Source organism: Hippichthys cyanospilos, chromosome 5, assembly GCF_059441005.1.
Source record: "Hippichthys cyanospilos isolate Australia breed blue-spotted pipefish chromosome 5, RoL_Hcya_1.0, whole genome shotgun sequence".
In the NCBI taxonomy this organism is placed as follows: Eukaryota; Metazoa; Chordata; class Actinopteri; order Syngnathiformes; family Syngnathidae; genus Hippichthys; species Hippichthys cyanospilos.
Window position 1 is genome coordinate 2513294 of NC_142373.1, and position 26100 is coordinate 2539393.

General features: G+C 40.0%; 2 protein-coding genes across 5 annotated transcripts in view; both read left to right on the forward strand.

The window, feature by feature from the left end:
- The first annotated feature begins 3092 nt into the window (after window positions 1-3092).
- On the forward strand, window positions 3093-18207 carry LOC148423144 (splicing factor 3B subunit 1). 2 transcript variants are annotated; one of them, XM_088414953.1, is made up of 24 exons: window positions 3093-3151; window positions 3643-3818; window positions 4006-4107; window positions 4995-5109; window positions 7641-7720; window positions 7800-8012; window positions 9031-9493; window positions 9946-10067; window positions 10237-10434; window positions 10517-10618; window positions 11060-11239; window positions 11319-11405; window positions 11859-12129; window positions 12228-12373; window positions 12639-12785; window positions 13019-13144; window positions 14648-14869; window positions 14947-15129; window positions 15207-15318; window positions 15459-15579; window positions 15677-15808; window positions 16309-16581; window positions 17117-17333; window positions 17674-18207. In XM_088414953.1, exons 1-24 carry the CDS (start codon window positions 3124-3126, stop codon window positions 17830-17832), a joined length of 3975 nt encoding a protein of 1324 aa, XP_088271079.1. In that variant the 5' UTR covers window positions 3093-3123; the 3' UTR covers window positions 17833-18207. The 2 variants fall into 2 exon arrangements, with proteins under 2 accessions (XP_088271079.1, XP_088271080.1); XM_088414954.1 differs by lacking the exons at window positions 3093-3151; window positions 3643-3818; window positions 4006-4107; window positions 4995-5109 and adding an exon at window positions 5137-7307.
- Window positions 18208-19837: 1630 nt separating this feature from the next.
- The window catches only part of LOC148423145 (serine/threonine-protein phosphatase 6 regulatory ankyrin repeat subunit C-like), a 39931-nt gene continuing 33668 nt past the window's right edge, over window positions 19838-26100 (forward strand). For all 3 annotated transcript variants that reach the window (XM_088415028.1, XM_088415029.1, XM_088415030.1), the window contains exons 1-2: window positions 19838-20293; window positions 25785-25868. In XM_088415028.1, the coding sequence (XP_088271154.1) occupies window positions 20267-20293; window positions 25785-25868 (111 nt within the window). In that variant the 5' untranslated portion in view covers window positions 19838-20266. The remainder of the gene's footprint in view (window positions 20294-25784; window positions 25869-26100) is intronic.

Here is a 26100-nt window from a genome sequence, read left to right on the forward strand (position 1 = left end):
GTGCTGCATTCATGTAACACCAGTAAACATCAATTCTTAACTCTACGCAATGCAGCTTTAAAATAGCAAAATACTTGCTCATAATATATTCCACCATTTTTGCTAATCATTTTTTCTGTGTTGGCTTGGTGGGAGAAATTTTAGCATGTCTGCCAGATAATGCGGAAATTGTGGTTTCGATTCCAGTTATGGCCTTCCTGTGTGGTGTTTGTATGTTCTCACTATGCCTGTGTAGATTTTCTTTGGGTCGTTCGGTTTCCTCCCACATTCTATGGATTGTGTGCCCTGTGATTCACTGGCAATGAGTTCAGGGTGTGCCCCACTTGCTGTCCAAAGACAGCTTGGATAGGCACCAGCAAGCCTGGAACAAGCTGTTAAGAAAATGGATGGATGGAATTTTCAATGTACTGTATGTATAAAACACAGCTGTCAAACTCCAGTCTTCAAGTGCCCGTATTATGCTGCTTTTTTTTTCTCTGTTTCTTGCTCCACCACACCTGAGTCAAATGACTAGGATCATTTTCAAGCTCTTGTCGAGCTTGTTAATGAGCTGATAGTTTGAATGAGGTGTGTTGGAGAAAGAAATATCGAAAACATGCAGCACACTTGACATCAAGAACTCGAGTTTGATATCTATGGCCACTCATTCCTAACACAACAACTCAAAACTGCTGAAGAATGCAACTATAAAAGCATTCGTTTTTGTTTTGTTTTTTACGGTTTTTTTTACATTGTTCTAAAAAAACAAAAGACAAAATAAAAAAAGAAAATAATAAAAAAACAACTCACTCAAAATTAGATTATTAATGTCTAATGTTTTTCTGGCAAATCATTCCAAAGTCATACTCGGCCTACGTGCCGGCACGATGGAAGACCTGTCATCAACTTGTTAGTATGTCTGCCTCACAGTTCATAGGTCCCGGGTTCAATTCCAGCTTGCCCCGGCCTTCTTGTGTGGAGTTTGCATGTTCTTTCCCGTGCTCGGATGGGTCTTCTCTGGGCACTCCTACCATATTCCAAAAACATGCATGTAAGATGAATAGGATCCTCCAAATTTCCCTTAGGTGTGATTGTGAGTGTTAATGGTTGTTTCTAGGTGCCCTACGATTGACTGGCAACCAGTCCAGGGTGCCCCCTGATTTCTGCCTCAAGGCGGCTGGGGTAGGCACCAGCAAGCAAAATGGATGGAGATTAGACCTACTCACGTTGTATAGGATAACATAAGACCCAGTGCAAGCACAACTTAATGCCCTGTATATAAGAAAAGCCTTGCTATTTTTAGTTCTTGCTGCTTACCGGCACGAAGCACATTGATTGGCTGAAAGTGGTCATGATTTTCATCGGGCCATCTTGCATGCCATCGCTAGCTGTTGCTGGCACTTAATCCCACAGTTTTTATGAGTCTTTCATGATTTAATCACTTAAAAAGGAATACAGCACTGTACTATGACCAATGGTCACATGTGGGTCTGTCAGGAGTCAGGTTAGGGTTAGGTGGCCAAAGCATGAGGCGCTATAGATTCCCTCATGACCCCAAGAGATGGGCAGAGAAAGTGTTTCCCGATGAAAGCTGGAAACCACATGACAAATATTATCTTTGTCATGTAAGTTTGTTGTCGTGTACATCTTTGTCATTAACAATGAATTAAAATTGAGACATAAGCCACATAGTAGGAATGAGTTAAGCGATAGTTTGACTCCTTTTGAATATGGTGCTGACGCAACTTAATCCATTTAAGCCCACATTTTTCCTGGAAGTGAAAACATCCAAATCATATGCCATTGGTAACCCTTTGAAATAATCAAGAACTTAAAAGAAAAAAAAAGTGAAATATTTGATGAAAAAGTGTGTTTTATGACCTGTCACAACAATATAATTACTCATTGTGCGAACACACCAAACCAATTTGAGTAAGTTAAAATGCGTATATCATCTTAAACATAATAAGTACGAAAAATCTTTGTTCTATGTTTATTTTAACATACTTTAATAACCTTTTGTTTGTCACCGTGCAACCAGAAAAGTAAACAGCTCTGGTCCATGTGACAATATTTTCTAAACATGTGACATTGCACACATTTCATCTACACATTATAGCACTTCAGTACTTCATGAAAAATGATTGAAAAATCATTTATAGAGCCTCATGAATAGAATTTTATGAGAGTGCGTCACATCGACTTGGGCGGGAGGAGCTGGGCTTATATGATTAAAGTACAAAAACTAACAAGGTAGTTCTGTCAAATGATACGATATAGCAATAATAATGATACTGTAATATTAAAATTACTTCCCATACGTTGTTTCCAAAGAAGTCTACCTTCCCCCGCCCAAGTCCGTGTTGACGCACTCTCGTTTACTCGTTCAACAAGCAATCTCATTGGATACCAAGCTGTCAATCAATGTGCTTTTACAAGCTCTGATTGGCTATCTTTGTGGCACAAACGTAGTAACGTGTGAGCAGAACTGGGCACACGCAGAGGACGACTCGAGCGAGCGAGAGCGCAATGTTGAGCGAATGCGATGTTGAGCGAGGGAGGGAGGAGTATTGCGAGCGAGAGGGGGCTATCGCAAGTGAGCAAAAAGCAATTTTGAGCGAGGAACCCCTTTTCAATATTTTTTTCTGCTCTCAAAATCTGTTTTCGCTCGCTCAGTTTTATTTTTTACGCTCATTTTTTTTGCGGGCTCGCTATTGTGGTACAAATATAACACCATAGTCGTCCACCGTTTCAACTAATTTAAAGTAAATGTATTGCATTTGTTCTGTACAAAAAAGTTATCGAGTTATCCTACATTAACGAAAATTCTGTCAAATTGAGAACATCAAAAATTTAGATACAGTACCTGAAATAACTTTTTGACGCTAATGCCTAAAAGATTGTTTCCCCAAATTATGTTGGCCTTTGCGATCTTATAAATACACTCTAAATGCTACAATGAACTACAACATTTTTTTCATACATAAAGCAAGGCGACATCATTATTGGTAGACACAGTGTTGATGACCGGAACGATAAGATTAGTTTTATTTTGGCGGGGAGCATAAAACGGAAGTTTTAATGTTGTCTTCTGTTAACTTGACATACTTCCTGTTTCAGTCGAGAACAAGCAACACCACCAAAATGGCGAAGATCGCCAAAACACACGATGGTAAAATGTTTTAAAAATATACCGAATTTGTTTTCCGATTTCTATTTAGATGTACAGATGTTTTGTTTTTGTTGAATAATCATGGTAATATTGCATCTAAATTTACGTTATTTCGAATTAAAACGAGTCAAGCAACGGGCTGCGGTACGACGCAACGCGGTCGGTTTTAGATAATGGCGCTGGTTGTTGTCTTGTTAGCATGTTAGCCCACAGCCCGTATACATCTTAGCGCGTGTTGTCTACGCTTTGATCTGCGTCATTTAAAAAGAATATATTTTAATTCGACCTGTGTAAGTTTAAGCAAAACGTCTAGTCGATATATCGAATCGTCAAATACAGTTATTAATATCGAGGCAAACGCAGTCGTGCTGCAGTTAACGCAGCATGCTTAAATCCCGTACCCCGTGATTTCTGCGTATATGCGTATATGGTATTTGAGCCCACAGTTTCTCGCCAGTTTTTCTAAACTGTATGTTATTTATTTTATGTAGATATCGAAGCTCAGATCCTGGAGATACAAGGGATGAAAGCCAATCTGGTGGAGGAAGGAAATGAGCAGGGAGTCGGCCTTGTTTCCACGGGGTTTTTCGACCAGGAAATCTATGGAGGAAGCGACAGCCGTTTTGCCGGCTATGTCACTTCCATTGCTGCCAACGAACAGGAAGACGTAAGATTACCCCCCCCCCCCCCCCCAACTTTGTACTTTTTACGTTATTGTTAATTATGTGTATTATGGTTGTCAAGCTGTTAACTACATCGTTCAATGATGTGCTGTTTTTGTCTTCCACTCATAGTCTAGTATAAGGGTGCTTGTTGTCACTCTGTGTTTACGCTTATATTTATCTCTCCTCCAGGATGATGAAGAGGAAACTGCAACAAGTTTGTTGGGTCAGAAGAAGCAAGGGTACCACGCGCCAGTGGCCATTCTCAATGCCATTCCTCAGTCCGATGAACAAGTATGTGATTACTTATGAGCATGTACATACACTATGAGAACACATTCAGTAGTTGGTTGGACTGGGATTTGATTTATCTATATTACCAAAATCGACTCCATTCACAAGAGCTTGATTCGGTTCACAATTCACTTTGTTTTTAAATTCAGTTAACGGTTTAATGCTTTACAAATTTTACTTTTTGGTATAAGATATTCTCAGAAGGACTGCTGCAAATAGTAGAAACTTGTTCTTTAGTGGCACATTATTAACTTATGAATATTTACTTGAAGAATTGAACCCGATAATGAACTCGATCTGATCAAAATAATAGTTTGAATCAATTCAAATCAAATGGCAGTGTGTGTAAGTAAAGTGACAATAATGAATCTGAACCACCCATAGGCTGATACATAAATCCCAATGCCAACGTCACTAATCTAGTAACAGAAAAAATAGAAAAGTGTTGTCTCTTGTACAAATGTGTTTGCACTGTTTTAATCAATCAATCAAATTTTATTGGTATAGCCCTAAATCACCGATGGGTTGTTGTGTTCTGTAGCGTGTCGTCACGAGACAAAAAACAAATACATATGAAAAAAAACATTATATATATATATATATATATATATAATCATGTGTGTGTGACTAGATACAAATTCCATGAGACTTGAGATTGAGTGCACGAGAATGAGATGGCGAGATTTTTGCAAAATTTTCAAAATAAAAAAACATTCTGCTAATATAAATTTTCCAATTCCAAAATAATGTATTTTTTATTGAGCAGGCTGCATTTAACAATTACATTTACATTGCAGTATTAAAGTAGCTTTAGTTAGCAGAGAATTAGAATTGTTGTTGGTATATCAGAGATGAAAAACTCATGTTTCCTATATTTTGATTTACAGTATGATCCATTTGCGGAGCATCGTCCACAGAAGATTGCGGAACGAGAGGACGAGTACAAAGCTCGACGCATGCAGATGATTATCTCGCCAGAGCGCCTCGACCCTTTTGCAGATGGTAAATTTGACCTTCTTTCTACCCCCGTTATGTCACGGTCCCCTTTTTTATTTATTTTTTTATTAATTATGCCTTTGCCTTTTGATGGTTCTTTCTGTTTACCACCAAGCGTGGTAGCTGTTCAACCCTTCGACTACAATGCAGTTGCTTGCTTCCCAGACGCTATGCCTTCCTTGTGGTCAATCCTTTGTTGTTGTTTTGTTTTTCTAAAATGCAATAATTCTGTATACCTCCAGCTCTTTTTTTTTTTTCTTTTCTTTTTTTTTTAAATTAAGGTTAGGGGATTATGAAACTTCGTTTTTGAGGGTGGGTGGAACAGCTAATAGGATTACCATGCTTTTGAGTGGGAGAGGTGGTTAGGTGCTAGAATGGCAAAATCAAATAATTGGCCAAAAAAAAACATGGGTAGCAGATGGGTTGTGTGTGTGAGTCGAAGGGTTAACAATCCTGTACGACCGCCAAGCTAAATCATACAATATGTAAAGTGCAACAACCTGTGAAGTTTAGCCAACCCAATAATTGGCCTGTCTCGTGCCCAGCTATACTGGGCGCAGTAACTGAATTGCCCCTGTTCAGTAAGAGGATATAGTCTTTAGGTTTGAACAGTCTCTATAGAGAATACACATGACTGTTTATGCCCCAAACCCAACATTTGATGTTGTTAAGTCTTAAGGAAAGAGCATAGTAAGATGTTCTTATTAACCTTTATTAAATGCATCACTGTATTTGGCCACTAGAGGTGGGCATAATGTAAATTTAAATGAAGGGGAAATGAACAAATCTTTTCTATTGTTAATTTGTGATGGCCGAAATTGCTAATGTATGTATAGAAAGTCTTTCACATGTCAGTTATCGCATGCTCTCATTAGTGGCTGTGAGTGTGATTATTTATTAAAATGCAAATATATACCATACAAACATAATGCCAGAATAGACGAATGTTAATAAATGTGGCCTAGAATGGGCTTCCAGATAGATCCCCGTACTGTAAACATTGGTACACAAAGTATTGTGGCAAGGTGTTATGGAAAATAATTCACAATTCAGTTACAACTAGCAATTACAGTTACAGTTTACTTATTTTTTAATTATTAATTAAACTAATTTAATTAAATTTAATTTTAGTTATTTAATTATTTAATTAAAATTAATTAAATTAATTAATTATTAATTTTAATTTTTAATTATTTTTTAATTTTTAATTCTAATTATTATTTTTCTCAGAGCGTATTTAGGTGTTGGTTTGACAAGACAATTTGGAGAAATCAACAATGCGCTTGCACCAACCCAGTGCACTTCATTTTGACTCGATATTGTCAAAATATATCAGCCATCAATTCCACAAATTCAGTATAATACTTAATATATGCCCATCCCTAGTAGCAACACATGAGCCAAAATCCATTGCCTTTCAACAACCTCAATCACGTTTAACAAAGCGACTTGAATCTTTAGCATCACCGGTATCATTAGAGTATGGCTTATTATGAGCCTGCATGTAGTCAGAGCAAAGAGAGCTCTGTGTACAAACATTGTTGTTGTAAAAAATATATTTTTATTTTACAAAGCTCTCTGTAAAATAGAAATATGTTCTCAAAGCAAATTGTGTGCCGCCATACCACAGGCCCATACTAACTGTCCTTAATTTCTCTCCTACAGCAGTACTGCTTTGCCAGTCCTGTACTGCACTCTGTTAAGGGCGCAGCAACTCATCCTGTGTAGGTTATGGGGGACACAGAGAGAACTGTGCACTTGTCAGTTTTGGTCAGGGTCCACTTGCTCCTAGTCGCTGAACCCAGCAGGAGCTTTTCGTGATTCTTTCAAAAGACCCTCAAGATTTTTTCCATTGCCTATTCAGTAAACTATAGTATTTCACTTACTATCTATCTTTTTTTTTTTTTTTAGTTAAAAAGGAAGTTCAAATAAAATTTTACTAGTATGAATATGGCACTCACAGTTGACTTCATTTTAAGGCAAATTTAATGTAAGCGTTAGATCAGATTTTTTTGTTGTTGTCCCCCAAGAAGATATTTTTTCCCCCCTCTTGAATATCAAAAATCAGTGTAAAACAGGTGGTATACTGTTGTGTGTGAGTTCAAACCCTTTTCCAAAGTGTTACTAATGGTAAAGAGAAATTTTCTAGGCTGCTTTTCTGCTGGTTGAAGTCTGACTGCAGAAGGACCCTTGGCACTCAAAGTGTACGTATTCTGAAGAGCACAGCCCAGGACCCCTGTGCATCAGTGATGGCTATATCTACTTAAAAGAAAGCACCACAAACTTAAACTGCTCTCCATGTATCTGCTTGTTTTTTCTTATGATGCTATGTCAATGTAAGTGAGGACAAACGTATATTTCAGTGTAACTCAGTAGGATATTCTGTGATTTCACTGTTTTTAAAAACAGGTACATACATTTGAATAAAAAGAGTCAGGGTTAGCTGACTGTTTGTGCTTGGTGTAAAAAGTATAAGAGGATGTCGATAGCGTGTACTAATGAAGATCCTTTGTTCTTGTTCGTGCTCTTTCGCGCAGGAGGCAAAACACCAGACCCTAAGCTCCAGGTCAGGTCTTATGTGGACGTCATGAGAGAGCAGAACCTGTCCAAGGAAGAGGTATGGAGAAGAAATCCGCAATTTGTCAATACCATGTTAGTTTTACTATTTAACCTAATGTGTATCTTTGTGTTTGTAGCGAGAGATTCGTCTGCAGCTTGCAGAGAAGGCCAAATCAGGTGACCTCAAAGCTGTCAATGGGTCCGCTGCCAGTCAAGCTGCTGCTGCTGCCGCCGCCGCCGCTGCTGCTGCTAAACGCAAGCGCCGCTGGGACCAAACTGCTGACCAAACTCCTACAAATTCTACCCCCAAAAAGATGTCCAGCTGGGACCAGGCTGACGCCAATGCAGAGGTGCGTTTTGCCATACGAAGTTGCTTCAAACGTCACGTTAATTAGGGGTGGAAAACTTTGGCCATTTCACGATTCGATTCCGATTTTGGGGTCTCTGATTCGAATCAGAATTGATTTTCAATTCTTAACGATTTTTGATTCAAAATGATTCGATTCTATTAATTCAAACGATTCCTGCTTCGATCTATAGCTGTACAAAGAATCATCATACTAGCGAAGTGAAACTGTCCTGTAGCTAGCTGAGACAAGTATAAGCTTAGTCCGAGCAAGACAGCAAGCTAAACTCTTAAGTGACGCAAGACGTTCTTATAGTACTTTGTAGCTTTGAGGGCACATCTTTGCATTAACATTAGCAGTGAAAGTAAAAATGAAGAAGCTAACTCAAATCACCCATGTTTTTTGACAGCGCACATTCACACCGCACGTATAAAAGAGAAACCTAAATTAGCTGACAGTTCGACAGCAATTACCTTAAACTAACATCAAATGTCACTTTAGCTTTAAAATTTTACCTTATCAGTTAAACAACATTATACATACAGGCGTTTCCCCAGTAGGTGTTTAATACGTGTTTTTCTGCGCAAGGATTTCCCTCTTCCCCAAGTGTAACTCACGCACTTGTGAGCTCACCCCACTTCCTGTTTACACGGCTTGCCGAAAAATAAAAGCATAGCTTAAGAACAAGAATCGGCTAGAACAAATTAACTGAAAATTACCTGAAAGGCAGAACAGAAACATTTACGCTCGTGGCCTCGTCAAAGCGAGAAGACTGCTTTTAAGCAGCGTAAGCTTGACAAGCTTGAACGGGCTGTCTGGTGACGTCATGGCACAGTGTGTAAAACAGAGGCCGACAGGTAGTGTGTCTTTTTTTTTTTTTTTTTTTTTTAATATCAATTCAATGACCTTTTATATCGATTTAGATCGTTGGAAATGAGAATCATAATTCTGATGATTTTTTTTATTTTTTATTTTTTTGGGGGGGGCACACCCCTATTATCAATGTATTTATGCTTTAAAGACTCCTGGACACACGCCGGCGCACACACCTTCAAACAGCCGATGGGACGAAACCCCTGGACGGCCCAAAGGCAGCGAGACCCCCGGGGCCACACCCAGCTCACGAATGTGGGACCCAACACCTAGCCACACGCCAGCTGGTGCGGCCACACCAGGCAGAGACACGCCTGGTCATGCAACACCTGGCCACGGCGGAGCTACTGGAAGTGTCCGGAAGAACCGATGGGACGAAACACCAAAGACTGAGCGTGAAACACCAGGACACGGGAGCGGCTGGGCTGAAACCCCACGTACAGACAGGGGGGATGAATCTGTGGGGGAGACTCCCACACCAGGGGCCAGCAAGCGAAAATCTCGCTGGGATGAAACACCTGCAAGTCAGATGGGCTCTTCAACACCGCTGTTGACTCCTGGAAAGACCCCTATTGGAACCCCTGCCATGAACATGGCTACCCCAACACCGGGTAAAAAAGCCTTGTTTTCTAAATGTCTTAGTTTTCACTAATTTATGTGTGTAATATGGATAAGATAATGATGCCTCTTTTACACAAAATTGTCACACAAAACCCGGCAATGGTGAAACTTATCTATGTACACTCCCATGAAGCAACATTGTATCTTGCATTGAGATGGTTTGGTGATGTCTGTGATTAATACATACGGTGTCTTAGTTTGTCTTTGTAAATGTCTTAGTTTTCACTAATTTGTGTGTGTAGTATGGATAAGATAATGATGCCTCTTTTACACAAAATTGTCACACAAAACCCTGCAATGGTGAAACTTATCTATGTACACTCCCATGAAGCAACATTGTATCTTGCATTGAGATGGTTTGGTGATGTCTGTGATTAATACATACGGTCTGATTGGGCAGGCGAAAATAGTGTTAATTCACCCCCTTGTGTTGTAATTACAGGTCACCTGATGAGCATGACTCCAGAGCAGCTGCAGGCATGGAGGTGGGAGCGGGAGATCGATGAGAGAAACCGGCCTCTCACAGATGACGAGCTTGACGCCATGTTCCCTGAAGGATACAAGGTCTGTGCAACATTATGTTGCACACACTACCATGCTATTGTGTTTTAATTTGAACGTACGCTTATTGATTTAGCTTATTGATACTCAAATTTTAAATAATTTAGCCTCTGGGATAGTCTACTGCTAAAGCTCTTTTTTCATTCCTGATGCTTTTCTCCTTTCCGTGCAGGTGTTGCCTCCACCAGCTGGCTACGTGCCAATCCGCACACCTGCCCGCAAGCTTTCTGCAACGCCTACTCCCATTGGTGGCATGACGGGCTTCCACATGCAAGTGGAGGACCGCACGACCAAACAGATGAATGACCAACCCTCTGGAAACCTGCCCTTCCTCAAACCTGATGACATACAGTACTTTGACAAACTGCTGGTGAGAACTGCACCACACACACGGAAAGTGTAACCCAGCTATCTGGGCTGTCTTATAATTTAAACATTTCCCAATGTTTTAGGTTGAAGTGGATGAGTCCACGTTGAGCCCCGAAGAACAGAAAGAAAGAAAGATAATGAAGCTGCTGTTGAAGATTAAAAACGGAACTCCACCAATGAGGAAGGTTGGTGTTAATTTCATCCCTTTTAAACCATAAATGTACAAGAAAACAATGCTTTTATTCTACAGCCACTTCCAAAGCTGATCATAAACCATTCTGTAATGCTGGTTGACTTACAAGTTTGTCAAATTTCAAAATGAGAAAATATTCATTGTTTCACATAAATGTACCAAAAGCTCATTCCCGAGTCACTAAATATTTGAATACCATTACAAAACCATCTTACTACATTAGCCTCGAAAACTAAATGTCAAGTCAAAATTTATTCATGTAGCCCTCAATCACAGCACTCTCAAAGAATTTCACAAGTGAAAGAGGCTTCACAGAACATCACTTTCACAACAGCATCCCCTGAACGAAACTCCCAGCCAATAAATGACCTGTAAATGGCTTGAGTTTATCGACATATACTGTCATTTGAGCCTGTCAATTTTTCTGTTCCAGGCGGCCCTGCGTCAGATCACAGACAAAGCTCGTGAGTTTGGAGCAGGACCTTTGTTCAACCAGATCCTACCACTGCTCATGTCCCCCACACTTGAGGACCAGGAACGCCACTTGCTGGTCAAAGTCATTGACCGTATTCTCTACAAACTTGATGACCTTGTTCGACCCTATGTACACAAGGTAGCCTCTCCACCTCTCAAGTACTCTTCCCATTGAATTGGATTTCCAAATGTTCTTAACTTTTTATTTTTGTGCCAAGATCCTCGTGGTGATTGAGCCTCTGCTAATTGATGAAGACTACTATGCCAGAGTTGAAGGCAGGGAGATTATTTCGAACTTGGCAAAGGTAACGTGGAACACTTTTTTTTTAATGTTTCTACATCTTTTACGAACCATTTTTTTTTTTTAGTTTGACCTGTCAGTGATCAGATCAGGGCTGGTTGTTTGCTCAATTGACACCGGCACGATATCTAGCTGACCTGACTTGCCAGTTCTCATCCTAAACCTGTTGGACACAATCAAGCTTTCTGAAAATACATGCTGAGATCCTTATGGAACTGTGTTGATGAGCCTAAATCAGACGTGGTCTTGTGAATGTTAGTCTTATTTAAAAAAAAAAAACAAAGAAAGAAAAAGAAATGGGGAAAATTGCTACTTTTATGGACAGAACCCCTTAAGACTTGTTCAGAAATTACTTTCTTCAGGCCACTGATAAAATTACTAATATTAAAGATCTGTGGAAAAGGTGCTTTCCATTGACAACCTGAATTTCTCTTGATTGCACAACCTATGTTCCCAGGCGGCTGGCTTGGCAACCATGATCTCCACGATGCGTCCCGATATCGACAACATGGATGAGTATGTGAGAAACACCACCGCCAGGGCATTTGCTGTGGTGGCATCTGCCCTTGGCATCCCCTCCCTGCTGCCCTTCCTCAAAGCTGTGTGTAAAAGCAAGAAATCGTGGCAAGCCCGGCACACAGGCATCAAGATTGTGCAGCAGATAGCCATCCTCATGGGCTGTGCCATCCTGCCTCACCTGCGCAGCTTGGTGGAGATCATTGAGCACGGTCGGTAGCATTCATGAGCAAGATTAGCTACAAGCAATACCCATCACGATATTTTTACTCTTTATTAACTGATGAAATGCTCTGGGTGTGGTTTGCAGGTCTGGTGGATGAACAGCAGAAGGTGAGAACCATCAGCGCCTTGGCCATTGCTGCATTAGCTGAAGCTGCTACACCCTATGGCATCGAATCCTTTGACTCGGTGCTCAAGCCTCTCTGGAAGGGCATCAGACAACACAGAGGAAAGGTGAGTAAACGGGCATTGGCACGCTAAATATTCTGTTTTATTTTTTTATGCAAATGCAAGCTCAGACCCCAGTCGAAGCCTGAATGTGAATGTAGTGAGGATGAGTTCTTGCTATAGCATCTATTTAGAGTTTTTGTTAATAGCGGAGGACAGAATAATGGTCAAAAATACTTCTCGGGCTGCGCTAGACCACCACCACTTATTAACTATTAAAGCTGAGTGAATTTACTTTGAATTAATTGTTGTCATCCATTTTTGATAACAGGGTTTAGCTGCCTTCCTCAAAGCTATTGGTTACCTGATCCCTCTGATGGATGCAGAGTACGCCAACTACTACACACGAGAGGTGATGCTGATCCTCATCAGAGAGTTCCAGTCACCTGACGAGGAAATGAAAAAGATTGTGCTTAAGGTAAGACATAAGAGTCTTATGAATGTTTAAGACTATAATGCGACTCATTCTCGCCTGTTCTACCTGTGCGTGGTTGAATCAGGGCTAGTAGTTCGCTAGATTAACTCCCAACAAGAGAACTAGCAAAGCTGACACGTGTCCTCTTTGTTCTCACCCTGCAACCCGTTGGGGACAAACTCAACTTTTGCCAACGTTTTTACTGTTCTGATCAGTTTATCTGTCCCGTCTTGTAGGTGGTGAAGCAGTGCTGTGGCACTGATGGTGTGGAGGCCAACTACATCAAGACTGAGATCTTGCCTCCTTTCTTCAAACACTTCTGGCAGCACAGAATGGCTTTGGACAGACGTAACTACAGACAGGTTAGCACTCACATAAATTTTAAGTCGTATTAAAACCACGTTTTCACTAACATGGCTTCGGTAAGAATCTTTTCGGTCTTTTCACACCGCACTTGTTATAAGTGTTCACATGGTGTAGTGCACAAGGACGGAAGCGCCCCAATTGAGACTCCCTTATTTCTATCTAATTTCATTTGTGAACTAGTTTCATGAAGATTTGTATTTTTGTGTTTTTGATGTGTCTTAAACGCCATTGCCGTGCCAGTTTGGAACACCAAATTCATGATTACTTCTTATATTTTCCCAGTACTAGTTACAATATATGTCTAATAAAGTAGAACAGTAATCACTTGTTTTCCGCGGTTAATGGAGACCAAAACCCCCTTTGCGAATAGTGAAAAACCACAAAGTTGCGTCATGGCTCCCGGTGTGACATTGACCAATGAGGGAAGGAGCCAATCACGTGTCTTGTAGGAGTACCCATGAGTTTATTGACAGATTGCCAGGCCAGTCTTGTTCATGAAGCTCACATGCAGAGTGTCACCTTGACAATTCGCAGCAGAAGAGGAAAGAGGAGGAGGAGGAATACAAAAAGAGTTTGGAAAGCTATTGCCAAGACTGCTTTTGTAATAAATTGGAATTTCAAGTGTAAACTGTTCTTGTTCTCATGTTTGGTCAGCTACAGGCTTCACTTTAGTTGGACGCCCAAGCGCCGTAGGAGGGCAAATGTGTCTCTCTGTGATCCTCACTACAGCCAAGGACTAGAAATGGGAAGGGATAACAGTACATTTAATGTATGAGTTTTAATAATTTAAAATTGAACTAAATATGTGTACTGCAGTAGTTCGACATCCGAGGAATGCCTGTGCCATGTGTATTTCCAGTTAACTCGTCTATCTGGCATGCAGGGAACCTTCACATCGTGCCTCTCTGCAATATATAGCTTTTTCTTTTTTTTTCTTGAAAAAAAAAATCCGTAATGCACTGAGGGTGCAATACATGATGCAGGATGTAGCAAGGGATCACTGTATTTTAAAATCACTGCCAATCTCTCTTCTGTTGGGTGTCTCTTCTGTGGTTGCTGTGACGCTGTTCTGAAATGAACGTCCCTAAATAGAAAATTTTTCTATTTGAGGGAGTGTAGCAATAAAACCATGTTGTGTGAAGCGATGCAACATTCTGTCCGTCCGTCCTCAACTCTCATACACAATGACCTAGTTTGACTTTGCTAAATGCAGTCTGGTAATTATTCACCAAAATAACGAATACAGTCTGGGCTGAACAAGTAACAGTTACAGTAACAATATTAAATGAGTCTTTGCAGTAAAACTGAACTTAGCTGGGCTTTGGGATGAGCCCTTGCCCAAAACCTATAAGAAGTTGTAATCTCAAATAGATGTCACAAGATGGTACGAAAGCATTTAAGAGCGGCAATTAAAATAAAATACGTCCCCCCAACTTAATTGTTCACTGTATCTCAACTTTCTAATCCAAAAACTAATTTACGTCTTGCACCCAATGCAGTTGGTTGACACCACAGTGGAGCTGGCCAACAAAGTGGGAGCCGCAGAAATCATCTCTCGTATTGTGGATGACCTTAAAGATGAGGCAGAGCAGTACCGTAAAATGGTGATGGAGACAATTGAGAAGATTATGGGCAACCTTGGTGCTGCTGACATCGACCACAAGCTGGAGGAGCAGTTGATTGACGGCATCCTCTACGCCTTCCAGGAACAGACCACAGAGGTGAGTGTAACAGAGATGTAACATTTACTGGCACATATACATTTCAATCTTCTTACGGAATCTTAATTCCTTTGCAGGATTCCGTGATGCTGAACGGCTTTGGCACGGTGGTGAACGCCCTCGGCAAGCGCGTCAAGCCTTACCTGCCTCAGATCTGCGGTACAGTTCTCTGGCGTCTTAACAACAAGTCGGCCAAAGTGCGTCAGCAGGCTGCTGACCTCATCTCACGTACTGCTGTGGTCATGAAGACATGCCAGGAGGTATGTTGAAAACCTTGTAAATATTTTGTTGGCGTCACAAAGAATAATTACACATATTTGTATATCTGCATCTGCAGGAGAAGCTGATGGGTCACTTGGGTGTGGTGCTGTATGAATACCTTGGAGAAGAATACCCTGAAGTACTGGGCAGCATCCTGGGAGCGCTGAAGGCCATTGTGAATGTTATTGGTATGGGACCACATTGCTTGTATTTAAAAAAAAAAAAAACGAAGAAAAAAAAAAACTTGTGACCACATCTCCTTTCTCGTTTGTCCTAAATTTGTTCTATCCATGTACAAAAAATGAAATGTTTTCCACCCACTTTGCAGGTATGCACAAGATGACTCCCCCCATCAAAGACCTGCTCCCTCGTTTGACTCCTATTTTGAAGAACAGACATGAGAAAGTGCAGGAGAATTGCATAGACTTGGTGGGCAGAATCGCAGACAGGTTAGCATTCTTTACTCCAAAAGTAAATGTGTTTTGCCCCTGACATTGTAGCACATTTCATCCTCTGATTAATTTATTTTTTCTGAATTGATTGCAGGGGTGCTGAGTATGTGTCAGCCAGAGAGTGGATGAGGATTTGTTTTGAGTTGCTTGAGCTTCTCAAGGCTCACAAAAAAGCCATTCGTAGAGCCACAGTCAACACGTTTGGCTACATAGCCAAGGCTATTGGGTGAGCGTCTACCAATACACTTCTGTCCAGAAGTAAAGTTTTAAAAACACGCACTTAAGAAAACAAAATTTCAAACAAACTTTGAATGCAATTGAACAGAAAAATGCGAGCATAAAATGTTTAGCAAATGACTTATGGTATTGATAGGAGCTATGAATGCCCTTAGTTGATTTGTGAAGACATGGAATCTGTGCGAAGGAGGGGCATCAGTCTTAAAGGTGGGATTATAATGGACTGTTGGTGGAATAGGGACCGATGTCACTTAAATGTAAGATTTTGATGACAAGAAAAAGTAAAATCATTTGCATGCTAAAAGTTTTTTTCGAACATGTACATAAATTCAAAAGATTCCTGCTCAGAAATCTTAAATCTGGAGCTAACCACACATATTCAGTGAACTTTCTCATCCGTTTGATCTGATTTTAATCTTTGACATTCTGTATATGATATCATTTGATTGACAAATTGACTAAATGTGTTGCCATCATCCCGTTTCACAGCCCACACGACGTCTTGGCCACTTTGCTCAATAACTTGAAAGTGCAAGAGCGTCAGAACCGCGTCTGTACCACGGTGGCCATTGCCATCGTGGCTGAGACGTGCTCTCCTTTCACCGTCCTGCCCGCACTCATGAACGAGTACCGCGTGCCCGAGCTCAACGTGCAGAATGGAGTGCTCAAGTCGCTGTCTTTCCTGTTCGAGTATATTGGCGAGATGGGCAAGGACTACATCTACGCTGTCACGCCGCTTCTGGAAGATGCACTCATGGACAGGTAACTCAATCGAACGAGGACAATTCAAAGCTCTGTGTAACCGTAACCCTGTCTTACTGTTTAGGTCATTTAACTTTGTGTTATATGATAGATTTTAGGTTTTCCTGCGTTAACTCGAGGCAAACCAAGTTGGACATGCCATTAATTTGTAATTTAGTCACATAATATTAAGTATAATGCAATATAACCTGCTCTGTTACAAGAATGGACTCGGACGCTGGTTCAGTCTGCTCGCTTCTTTTATTGAAAATAATGCAGTAACATCATCAGCTTACACAAGCTGCTTCAACTAACTTAGCTTCAACTAACACACTGGCTGATAACAGCCAACTGACGGCCTCTAGTCTAGCCTGTTCCATTACCATATTTACCTTAAGTAAGATTAGGTCAGAATTACGGCATCTCTTGTTCATAATTTGATGTAGACATTTTTTGGGAGTGTTCTTGGCCCCCCAAAAATATTACTTTGGAACATAGCTGTGTGCATGGATAATGAACAGTTTAAAGAGTTAACTTGTGGGATGTGCTTCTGTAGGGATTTGGTCCACAGGCAGACTGCCAGCGCCGTGGTCCAGCATATGTCCCTGGGTGTTTATGGTTTTGGTTGCGAGGACTCACTCAACCACTTGCTCAACTATGTGTGGCCCAACGTGTTTGAGACGTCGCCTCACGTCATCCAGGCTGTGATGGGCGCCCTGGAAGGCCTGAGGGTTGCCATTGGGCCCTGTCGCATGCTGCAGTATTGCTTACAGGTAAACCACTTGACATTACACTCAACCCCCAGTTTGAGAATTGTGTAAGAGGATTAAACATTTTTATTACGTGAAATTTCCGGAATATTCCGCTACTCTGGTTAATTTGTGAAAGGCACATGCTGACGAATGCTTGATCAATCTCTATGGCTGCCAATTTAGTGGGACGTCCATGTGAAGTGCTCATTTACTTTTCTACTGCGAACTAGTCTGGTCAAATTTAATTGATAAATCGCTTCATGCTCATGCCAAGTACACGATAACATATCAACCAATAGCTTATCAGGCAATTTTTAGATGACCAGCAAGATAAATCAAGCCTCCTGACCTGTGTTTTCAGGGTCTGTTTCACCCTGCACGGAAGGTGCGTGACGTGTACTGGAAAATTTACAACTCCATCTACATTGGCTCCCAGGATGCTCTCATCGCCCACTACCCGCAGGTGTATGACGACGAGAAGAACATGTACATCCGCTATGAGCTGGACTATGTCTTGTAAATACGCCCTCTTTCTCCTGCTTTTTTTGCTTTGGTTTGTTTTTGCTGCTTAGTGTTTTTTAGCTCCTCTGTTGTCTTTGAGGCTCACACTTGCAGTAAACTGAGCATTTAAAGTTGATTATTAAATCCAACAAAGAACGTTTTAGTCTGTTCGTATTCCTCTGATAAAACCCTCCTCTTATTTTTCCCTGTCTTGTGTCCAAAATGTTCGAAAGCAGTTGATCCTTGGAATTGTTTTAAATATTCGGTTATTCTGTTTGTATGAATAGATATTTGGATTGGCTACATTGCTGTACAACTTTCATGTTTCTCATCTCTGTTCTTACAATTAGAGTTTTATTTAACCAAATAAAAAGTTTCTGTACACTTGTTTGAACATGGACCTATACACTTGTTTGAACATGGACCTAAAAGGTATTCATTCATGAAGGAAAAGTCATGAGAACTCTAAAATATAATTAATTAGAAATCCGCTTCACTTTTAACCATCACAAGGCTTTATATTTCTTTCCCAAATGGGACATCAGGACATCTTAACTACCAAGTTCATACTGGTCAGACACAACAATCCACATGAATGAAGTCGAGCAATGAGGGCTCTGCGGGTGACCTCCAAGGATGATGTCATTGCTCACAAGCCACACATTCAAAAGTCTCTTTCAGGTCACAACTAAACTAATTTGTGAAGCGAAATCCCCATCCCTTTAAAGCTCAATAATACTGATACTGAATCCCTTATTTTAAAAGAAAATCTACCTAGTTTTTTTTAAAGAGCTACCTTTTTTTGTGCAAACTGGCAAATGCATAATGAACAGTCAAATATTAACATTGTACATAAAGGTTAAAACATGACCCTCCCCCATTGCCTACCCCTTTCTTCTGGTTCACTTTTACTGTGACCCACATTCCTCCTGCAGCGCGCGCACACTATCGGATTTTGCTCAAGTGAGGAGGAGGAGCACTTGTTTTCCATGCTGGAACTGCACAAGTGCTAGGATGGTGCACTGTGCTGTGCTCGCGTGAACTTCATGTTATCACATGTTTGAAACTTTTGATTTGCTTTGAGCCTCGTTTGTTTTTTAGCAAGTTGAAGCATGCTCAGGTACACAAACAGGCCACAAGATTAGGAACCGTATGCAAAATCTAAAGCTGTGAAAAATACTAGTGCTTGTTTTTGATTGACACAGTTAGCTGCCTCATATGACTGAATGTGAGCCAAAATTGTAGGAACAATTCTCCGAAAAATGCTATACACTATCGTCAACCAGCACTACACTCGTAGTATGCTTCAAATTTGAAATATAAGGTGTCTTCCGCGACACTAGAGGAGCATTTCATTATCACAGCAATTTGTGTGTACAGGTTTGAATGTTGAATTGCAAAAACAAACGGCCAGTTGTGGATACAAAGCATGAAGAGACATAGAGTCTCCTTACTAAGATCACCTACATACAAGCAAATCATTCTGATTGTATCACATACTTGAAAAGAAAATGCAAATTTAAAATACCCAGAATCTGTCAGTCAAGTGAAATAAAATCTACAAAAAAGGCCCTGAATAAAACAAATGCAATATCAAAAACATGATTGTCACAGTGTATGCCAGTGGTTTTACAGCTGCATCAGGTGTATTATTTCTTCTATGCAGGCGATTTAAAGCACACAGCAACTTTGGCCAAATAAAGTGAATGAAACATGTATAAACAAAGGTTGCTTGAGAAAAAGTTATATAGAAAATGGGTGGAACCTAATTGTTTTGGAAGTTTGTGTGGATGAGTTAACAATCTTTAGAATAAAAAGTTTCTCTGTATAAAATAATCCCCTATATTTTTTAAATACAGTACGTACTGCGTGCGTACGTACCACGGATGTGACCGATGGGCGAATGCAACGCGCAGGCAATCAGTTACAAACCTGCTATTATGTTCCCTTTCTCGCCGATTGAAGGCAGCAGTGAGAAAGTGTGTGTGTGCGCTTGTGTGATTGTGTGCGCGCACTGGGTTTGTTGATGCTGAGGGAGCCTCTTGTGCATCTCTAAGCAGAGGAAGCAAGAGACAGCCTCCAACTTCCTGCCCTATCCTTCCGCCCGCCCGCACGACTCGACTCGCTTGACCGCCTTGTACCTCCTGCACGCCAGGGAGGAACGAACTTCTCCGGGCACACAGTCCCGAACGCAGCACCCTCCATGTGGATTGTTCGCGGTTCCTTCCCGGTGGAGCGAACGAGCGTTTCGGCAAGAGCCGGCGCCAGGCCTCGGCGCTGGGTTTTACCGGGTTCCGCTTTTTCCCCATCACCGTCAACCCGGGAGACGCTTCGGTCGCGGAGAGGATAAGGAGGAGGCGGAGGAGGCGCAGGAACTGGCCTCGCAGCCGGCATCGCCCCGGGGTTGCGGCGCTGTCGCCGGGCGTGAATGAACCTCCGGAACCGAGGCAGAGATGGCTGTTCTCAAACTGGCCGACCAGGTAGAGCCGCTAGCCGTTGCTAGCTTTAGCATGCCCGCACCTAGTGAGCGCCGCTGTCCACTTTCACACGCGAACGCAACGCATTTCGAACCACATTTGTATTCCCGATAATTCGGCGCTTAGTAATTGCGGTGATAAAAACGACTAATATCACAAGTCAACCAGCATGCTGTAGGCGAATTTCAATAGGTTGCTAGGAAGTGGAGGCGTTCATGTCCTGGTTTTTCATTCACTTTGTTCATGAAGCGCATTAGAACCAAAAATCATCCCAAGTACAAACCAACGATAGGGACCTTTTCTTAAACCAGCTAACATTTTATTATTATGTCACCGAATATTCACAAATGAGACCTGAAATATTGTTTTGGTCTAAATACAGTATTCTTTAAAAACATTCAAAGTGTATTTTATCAATAAAGGGCGCACTGTTTATTATTGTGTGAGCTATTTAGTTATGCAAAGGCATTTTATTAAAATGCACAACGTATGCTTTCAAATATTCATTGGAAATTCTGCATGTATGATACGAAAAGACTACGGTCATTAAAATAATAGGTTAGGCCTATGCTAATATAAAGGCGAATGAGTTATGACTTCATATGAAAGGCAATGTATTTTACAAAAATTAAAGCCATCCTATTGATCAAAATGAGGGTTTTTATTTTTCCCAAATTGCAGCCTTACTGATTTGAAAATGGCAATTATGCAGTGATGTCGATTTGGATGTGAATAGGTATTCCCCCCACTTCGTTTTATCCGAAACACACATCACAAAAAATGTTTTGCATTGTCTCCCCTCCAACCTGGACAAAAGAGAAAAAAAAAATGACAAAGAGTGGAAACACATTTCTCAATGCACAATAGCGTCAGTGAGAATCCATGCACAATAAATGTTCAGAGATGTGTATGAGGTTTGTTTTCGCATAATCACATGATTCTCTCCTACACAAATAAGCACTTAAGCACCTTAAGATTTTCCCCAAAAAGAGTTTTAAATGTGATTTTGCACTGCGGAAAAACTATAAGGCTCCCAAAGATTGCAGAACAGGCTCTAGAAGAATCTTGGTCAAGAGTTTTAAATGTGATTTTGCACTGCGGAAAAACTATAAGGCCCCCAAAGATTGCAGAACAGGCTCTAGAAGAATCTTGGTCAAGTCTCTTTTAGGTATGTTAAATATCTGCTGACACAGTTATTTCCCCTGAAGCCAAGTGAGTATATCCCACTTGCATAAAAGAAACACACAACCCACAACCAGAGAATTGCTTATGCAACACACAGGCTTCTCTTTTGCCACCTTTAAGTATATATGTAGATACGTAGAATACACGCACATAAATCCAATGCCTACCTAATTAGCTTCAACTGCACCTTGTAATGGCATAAACAATATGGTTATCGTTGCACCTGCAGATGTTTTTTTCCGCATTATACTAGTGACAGTAATGTTTCTGATTAGTCTTCATCATGATGATGACATTTTGATGATTATTGGCCTGTAAATATAAGAAAATATAATTGAACAAGCATCATTTATTAAATTATATACAATAACCAATGGCTTCTCTGTATGAGCAGAAGTAGTTTTAGGTGAATAAAAAGAAAATAATGCAAAAAATATAATAAAAGATGAAAACTGATTTTAACAAATCCAAAAGTTAAAAATGGCCTATTCATATTACTAAAATAATTAGCCATACTGTACATACAAATGAATAGGAATATGACTTATTGTGCAGCTATAGCTCATGAAGAGGCCGCTGTTTGTCATTCCCAAAAGGCTTCAGACTCGTGTTTCCACTACAGTATAAATTCCTGACGTGGTGCAGCATCATCCTTCTGCAGCAGGGCAGGAATAACTTGTATTTTTTTTTCTTTCACTTAACCCCAAACTGTGGGACTTCCTGTTATTTTCAGACAACTTTGCGATGTCTGATAACGGGATTCCTCAGCTGAGGAGATTTTTCTGCTGTTGTTTTAGTGGCTAGACAGACATATTCCTTCAACTGCAATAAGACAATCTTTTCAAAAAAGTCAAGGTCAATAGTTGTTCCCAACATGCTCCCATTATTGGGAATATAGCAGGAAGCTCGGGAAGTCGTTGGCCCGGGAGCTGTGGAGAGATGCCAGCCAACAGAAGTGTGTTGTTGAGCTCGGGGGGAAGAGATGAGCCAGCTAGGCCGTTCCTTGGGCCTGTGAAGAAATGTGAAGAAGTCGCTGTGTTTTATGCTGCAAAATAGGGCACGCTGTGTGAGCTGCACAACCTTCCAATGTGCTTTTGATATGTTTATTTATTAAGACTTTTATGAGTTTGGGAAGCTAGCGTCTGTCTCAGTCTTGAGTAGTTTGGTTTGAGTTTGTTTGGAGTTCTTTTGTTCCCCCATTCAGCTGGATGGACTCCAATTAGGAGAAATACCAGAGAAAATGGGTGGATGGCTAGTTCCAATTGAGTGAAGTGTGAGACAATGTCACATGATGATTGTGATGGCAGTGGAGAAAGGCAGCGCATTGCGACGTAGATCAAGGTGAGAAGAAGAGGAAGTGATTTGTTGGTGCGTTTGAAAGCAGAAGTGAAACGCTCCTCCGTGCTTCCTCTCTGTCGCTTCTCAGAAGGCTTGATTGAGCAAACAGGAAGTTTGGCAGGAAGTAAAGTTTGACTGCATAACCATATTTGCTGCCTCCATCTCAGCAGTTAACAATCTTACTTTATCATGTTTTCAATTATTATGCAAATGATGTTTTTTTTATCAGATTTTCTATAAATAGTGCATGTAAATGAAACAGCATATATTTCAAGCCATCAATGGTTAATATAAATGGCACATTTAAGAGGGTATTCCGGCATCCTAGAAAGAAATTCAAGCTAAAGATGTAATATATTTTTAACTTGATCTCATAAGATCGTTTTGAAACAGCTTTTGATTTCACCTAATACACTCTCTCAATTCTGCAAATTCAATAAATGACTATTGTCACTTCTTTTCTGTCTACTATATAAGGAATCCCTTTTAACATGGCTGTGCAAAATATTTTGTAATAATGTATTGTTTTTACAAAAAGGTTTTTTTTAAATATAAAATTCTTTTATCATTGGGAAGTTTGTATAAATATTTAAAATGATTTTCTACATTGATTACTTAAATTATGTCTAATGTTATTCACATGCACTATAGATATGAGAAAGCATCATTTGTGTAATTGGGAAGATGGTGTAAATTTGTATTTGGAATTTCAATAATTGTTGGATATCGTTTTTATTGGAAATAGGCTAGATTTTGAAAAGGTTCAAAATGTTTATTGATGATTTGTGGATTTCAGTTCAAGTTATTTCCCGTATAGCTGGAGCAGTAGTTTGCTATATTGTTGTTTTTATTATGATTACTCACTTACCAACCCTACTACTCAAGATTTGTAAAATGTATATTCGAGATTCAAGAGTCCTATTGTAATAACACAATATGAATTTTTTATTCTGTTCACTTGCCCGAGCGGACTACATTCCATAATCAAGCAAATATTAAGGTAGGCAATAAAATAAAAAACAACAACAACAACAAAACTGTAGTCGAGCATCATGTAGAAATGTGTATTTTGAAGGGGTTTGTCAATAATAAATTTTACATCAGAATCGGGATTCTCATTTAGTTCGAGTAAAGATGGAAAGACAGTGCCAGATTCGGACTGCGGACTGAAGACCACTGATGGCTCTAACCCTCAATGACCATGTGGATTGCTAGCTACAAAGAAAAAAACAACATTCGTAAAACATTCAAACTGTCTTCTTTGGTGAATAGACAAAATCGATCTATATGCACTGCAGGATCTGAAGTGCGCAGGGAACGTCTGAAAATTTGAATGATGACTAGGAATAAACCTTCCGCAAAATCAAGCAAAGCTTTTATGTCCAAAAGAGACATTTTAATATGATCATGTAGAGCTCTTTGATGTGTGACTTATTAGTCACACACAATGGTGTTATTGTTTTTCCCCTCTGCCCCTTGCAATTTGCAGACGGTCCCAGCACACTTCTGCTTCTGCGACGTTCCAGAATGGGTGATGTCATGGCACAGTTAACTTCCGACGTAGTATGGTAGCGACAGGAAACAGATTGATTTCATTTGTAATATTGATTTAAGGACATATTATATCGATTTAAATCGTAGTAAATGAAAATCCAGATTCTGATGAAAATAGATTTCTTTGGAACACCCCTCATACTTTTGTTAATGCAATACACATTTTTAATTGGCCAATTCATTTAGAATAAGTACATAAAAATAGCTTTTTTTTTGTCTTTTAATGCTTGCAACAATAAACATATACACTTGGATAGGCACCAGCATGCCAGTGACCCTAGTGAGGATAAGCAGCTATAGGAAATTGATAGATGAATGGATGGATTACATGCGGAACATTTGACTGTTTTACACTTTTTGTCACTTGACCCAACATTATTTATTTAACATTACAAAAGAGAAAAAATGGCCAGAGTGGGCAATTGTTTAAATGTATTTATTCTTTGGTCGATTTTTTTTCTCTTGTATTTACAGGCTGTATATTTAAAAAAAAGAAAATTAAAAAAAGAAGTGATATTGACATAAAAATACAGAGGAAAAGCACAGGCACTGTTTGACTTGCAAGTTGATCTTCTTTCAAAATAATACCTTCCATAGGAAACAAACAATCACACATAAATAAATACTGATGATAATAATACATTCCGGAATCAAACTGGAGCCAGCAAAAAGTCTTTATTAACTCTCATTAAAAGGCAGTGTTCAAACAACAATTACAAAGCAAAAGGTTCAACATCCTTTCCTTTTCTACAAGTGACATAGTTGTCACCTATAGTCTCATAATATACCATTAAGTATTGCTGGAAATAATTACAAAAACGTTGTTATATTTACAGTATTAAATGGTCGATTTGCTCACACTTACAGAGTAAAACTTATGATTAGTTTTGATTAGACTTATTACTGGTACCTTGTGTACCATAGATCAACAAACAGAGATAGCACACACAGTTCACACTTTTGGACTCTTTGGACAATTTTGAGGCCCATTGAGCAAAAGTCCCCCAAGATTTTCTGACATATACTGTAGACTGATGATGCTTCCATTTGGTAACTTTTCCAATGACACTCAGAGTGAGTGTCAAAAACATGTTGATAATGACACAATAGGGCACTGCAGAGCTAACAGCCATTATTTACTTCACGTCTGACATCCAGAAATGAAAATAAGGGCTTCAGGGACAAAGGATCCGGCTAAGTGCACATGCGCTCACGAGCATGCACGCACAATCTTGATTGACAAAAATGTATCTCAGTGCAAATATTCCCTATGTGACAAACCAGCTGTTGTAGTGGCGAAGGACATTTTCAACGGCAAGGTCATACAGCACAGCTTGTTTTCACACACAACTCTCTCTGACAATCACATGAACACGTGTTTCACCATGTGTCCATTATTTTTTTTTTGTCTCCCCAGCCTCCTCTCATCCAGGCCATCTTCAGCGGCGATCCTGAGGAAATCCGTATGCTCATATACAAGTCCGAAGACATTAATGCTCTGGTGAGTACACTTAATGGTGGCACAAAGAAGGTCTAGAAAGTGACCTTATTGACACAAATATTGTGTCTGCTCAAGGGCTTATACTGTAGAATATTTTTTAAATTGATTATTCTGTTGATTATTCCATAATTGCTTAATTCTATACGGCTTCATTTTTAGACACCAACAAAATATGCCTATTTCAACTGCTTAGCAATTGTGATTAGCATTCAAAAACTAATGAATAACATTT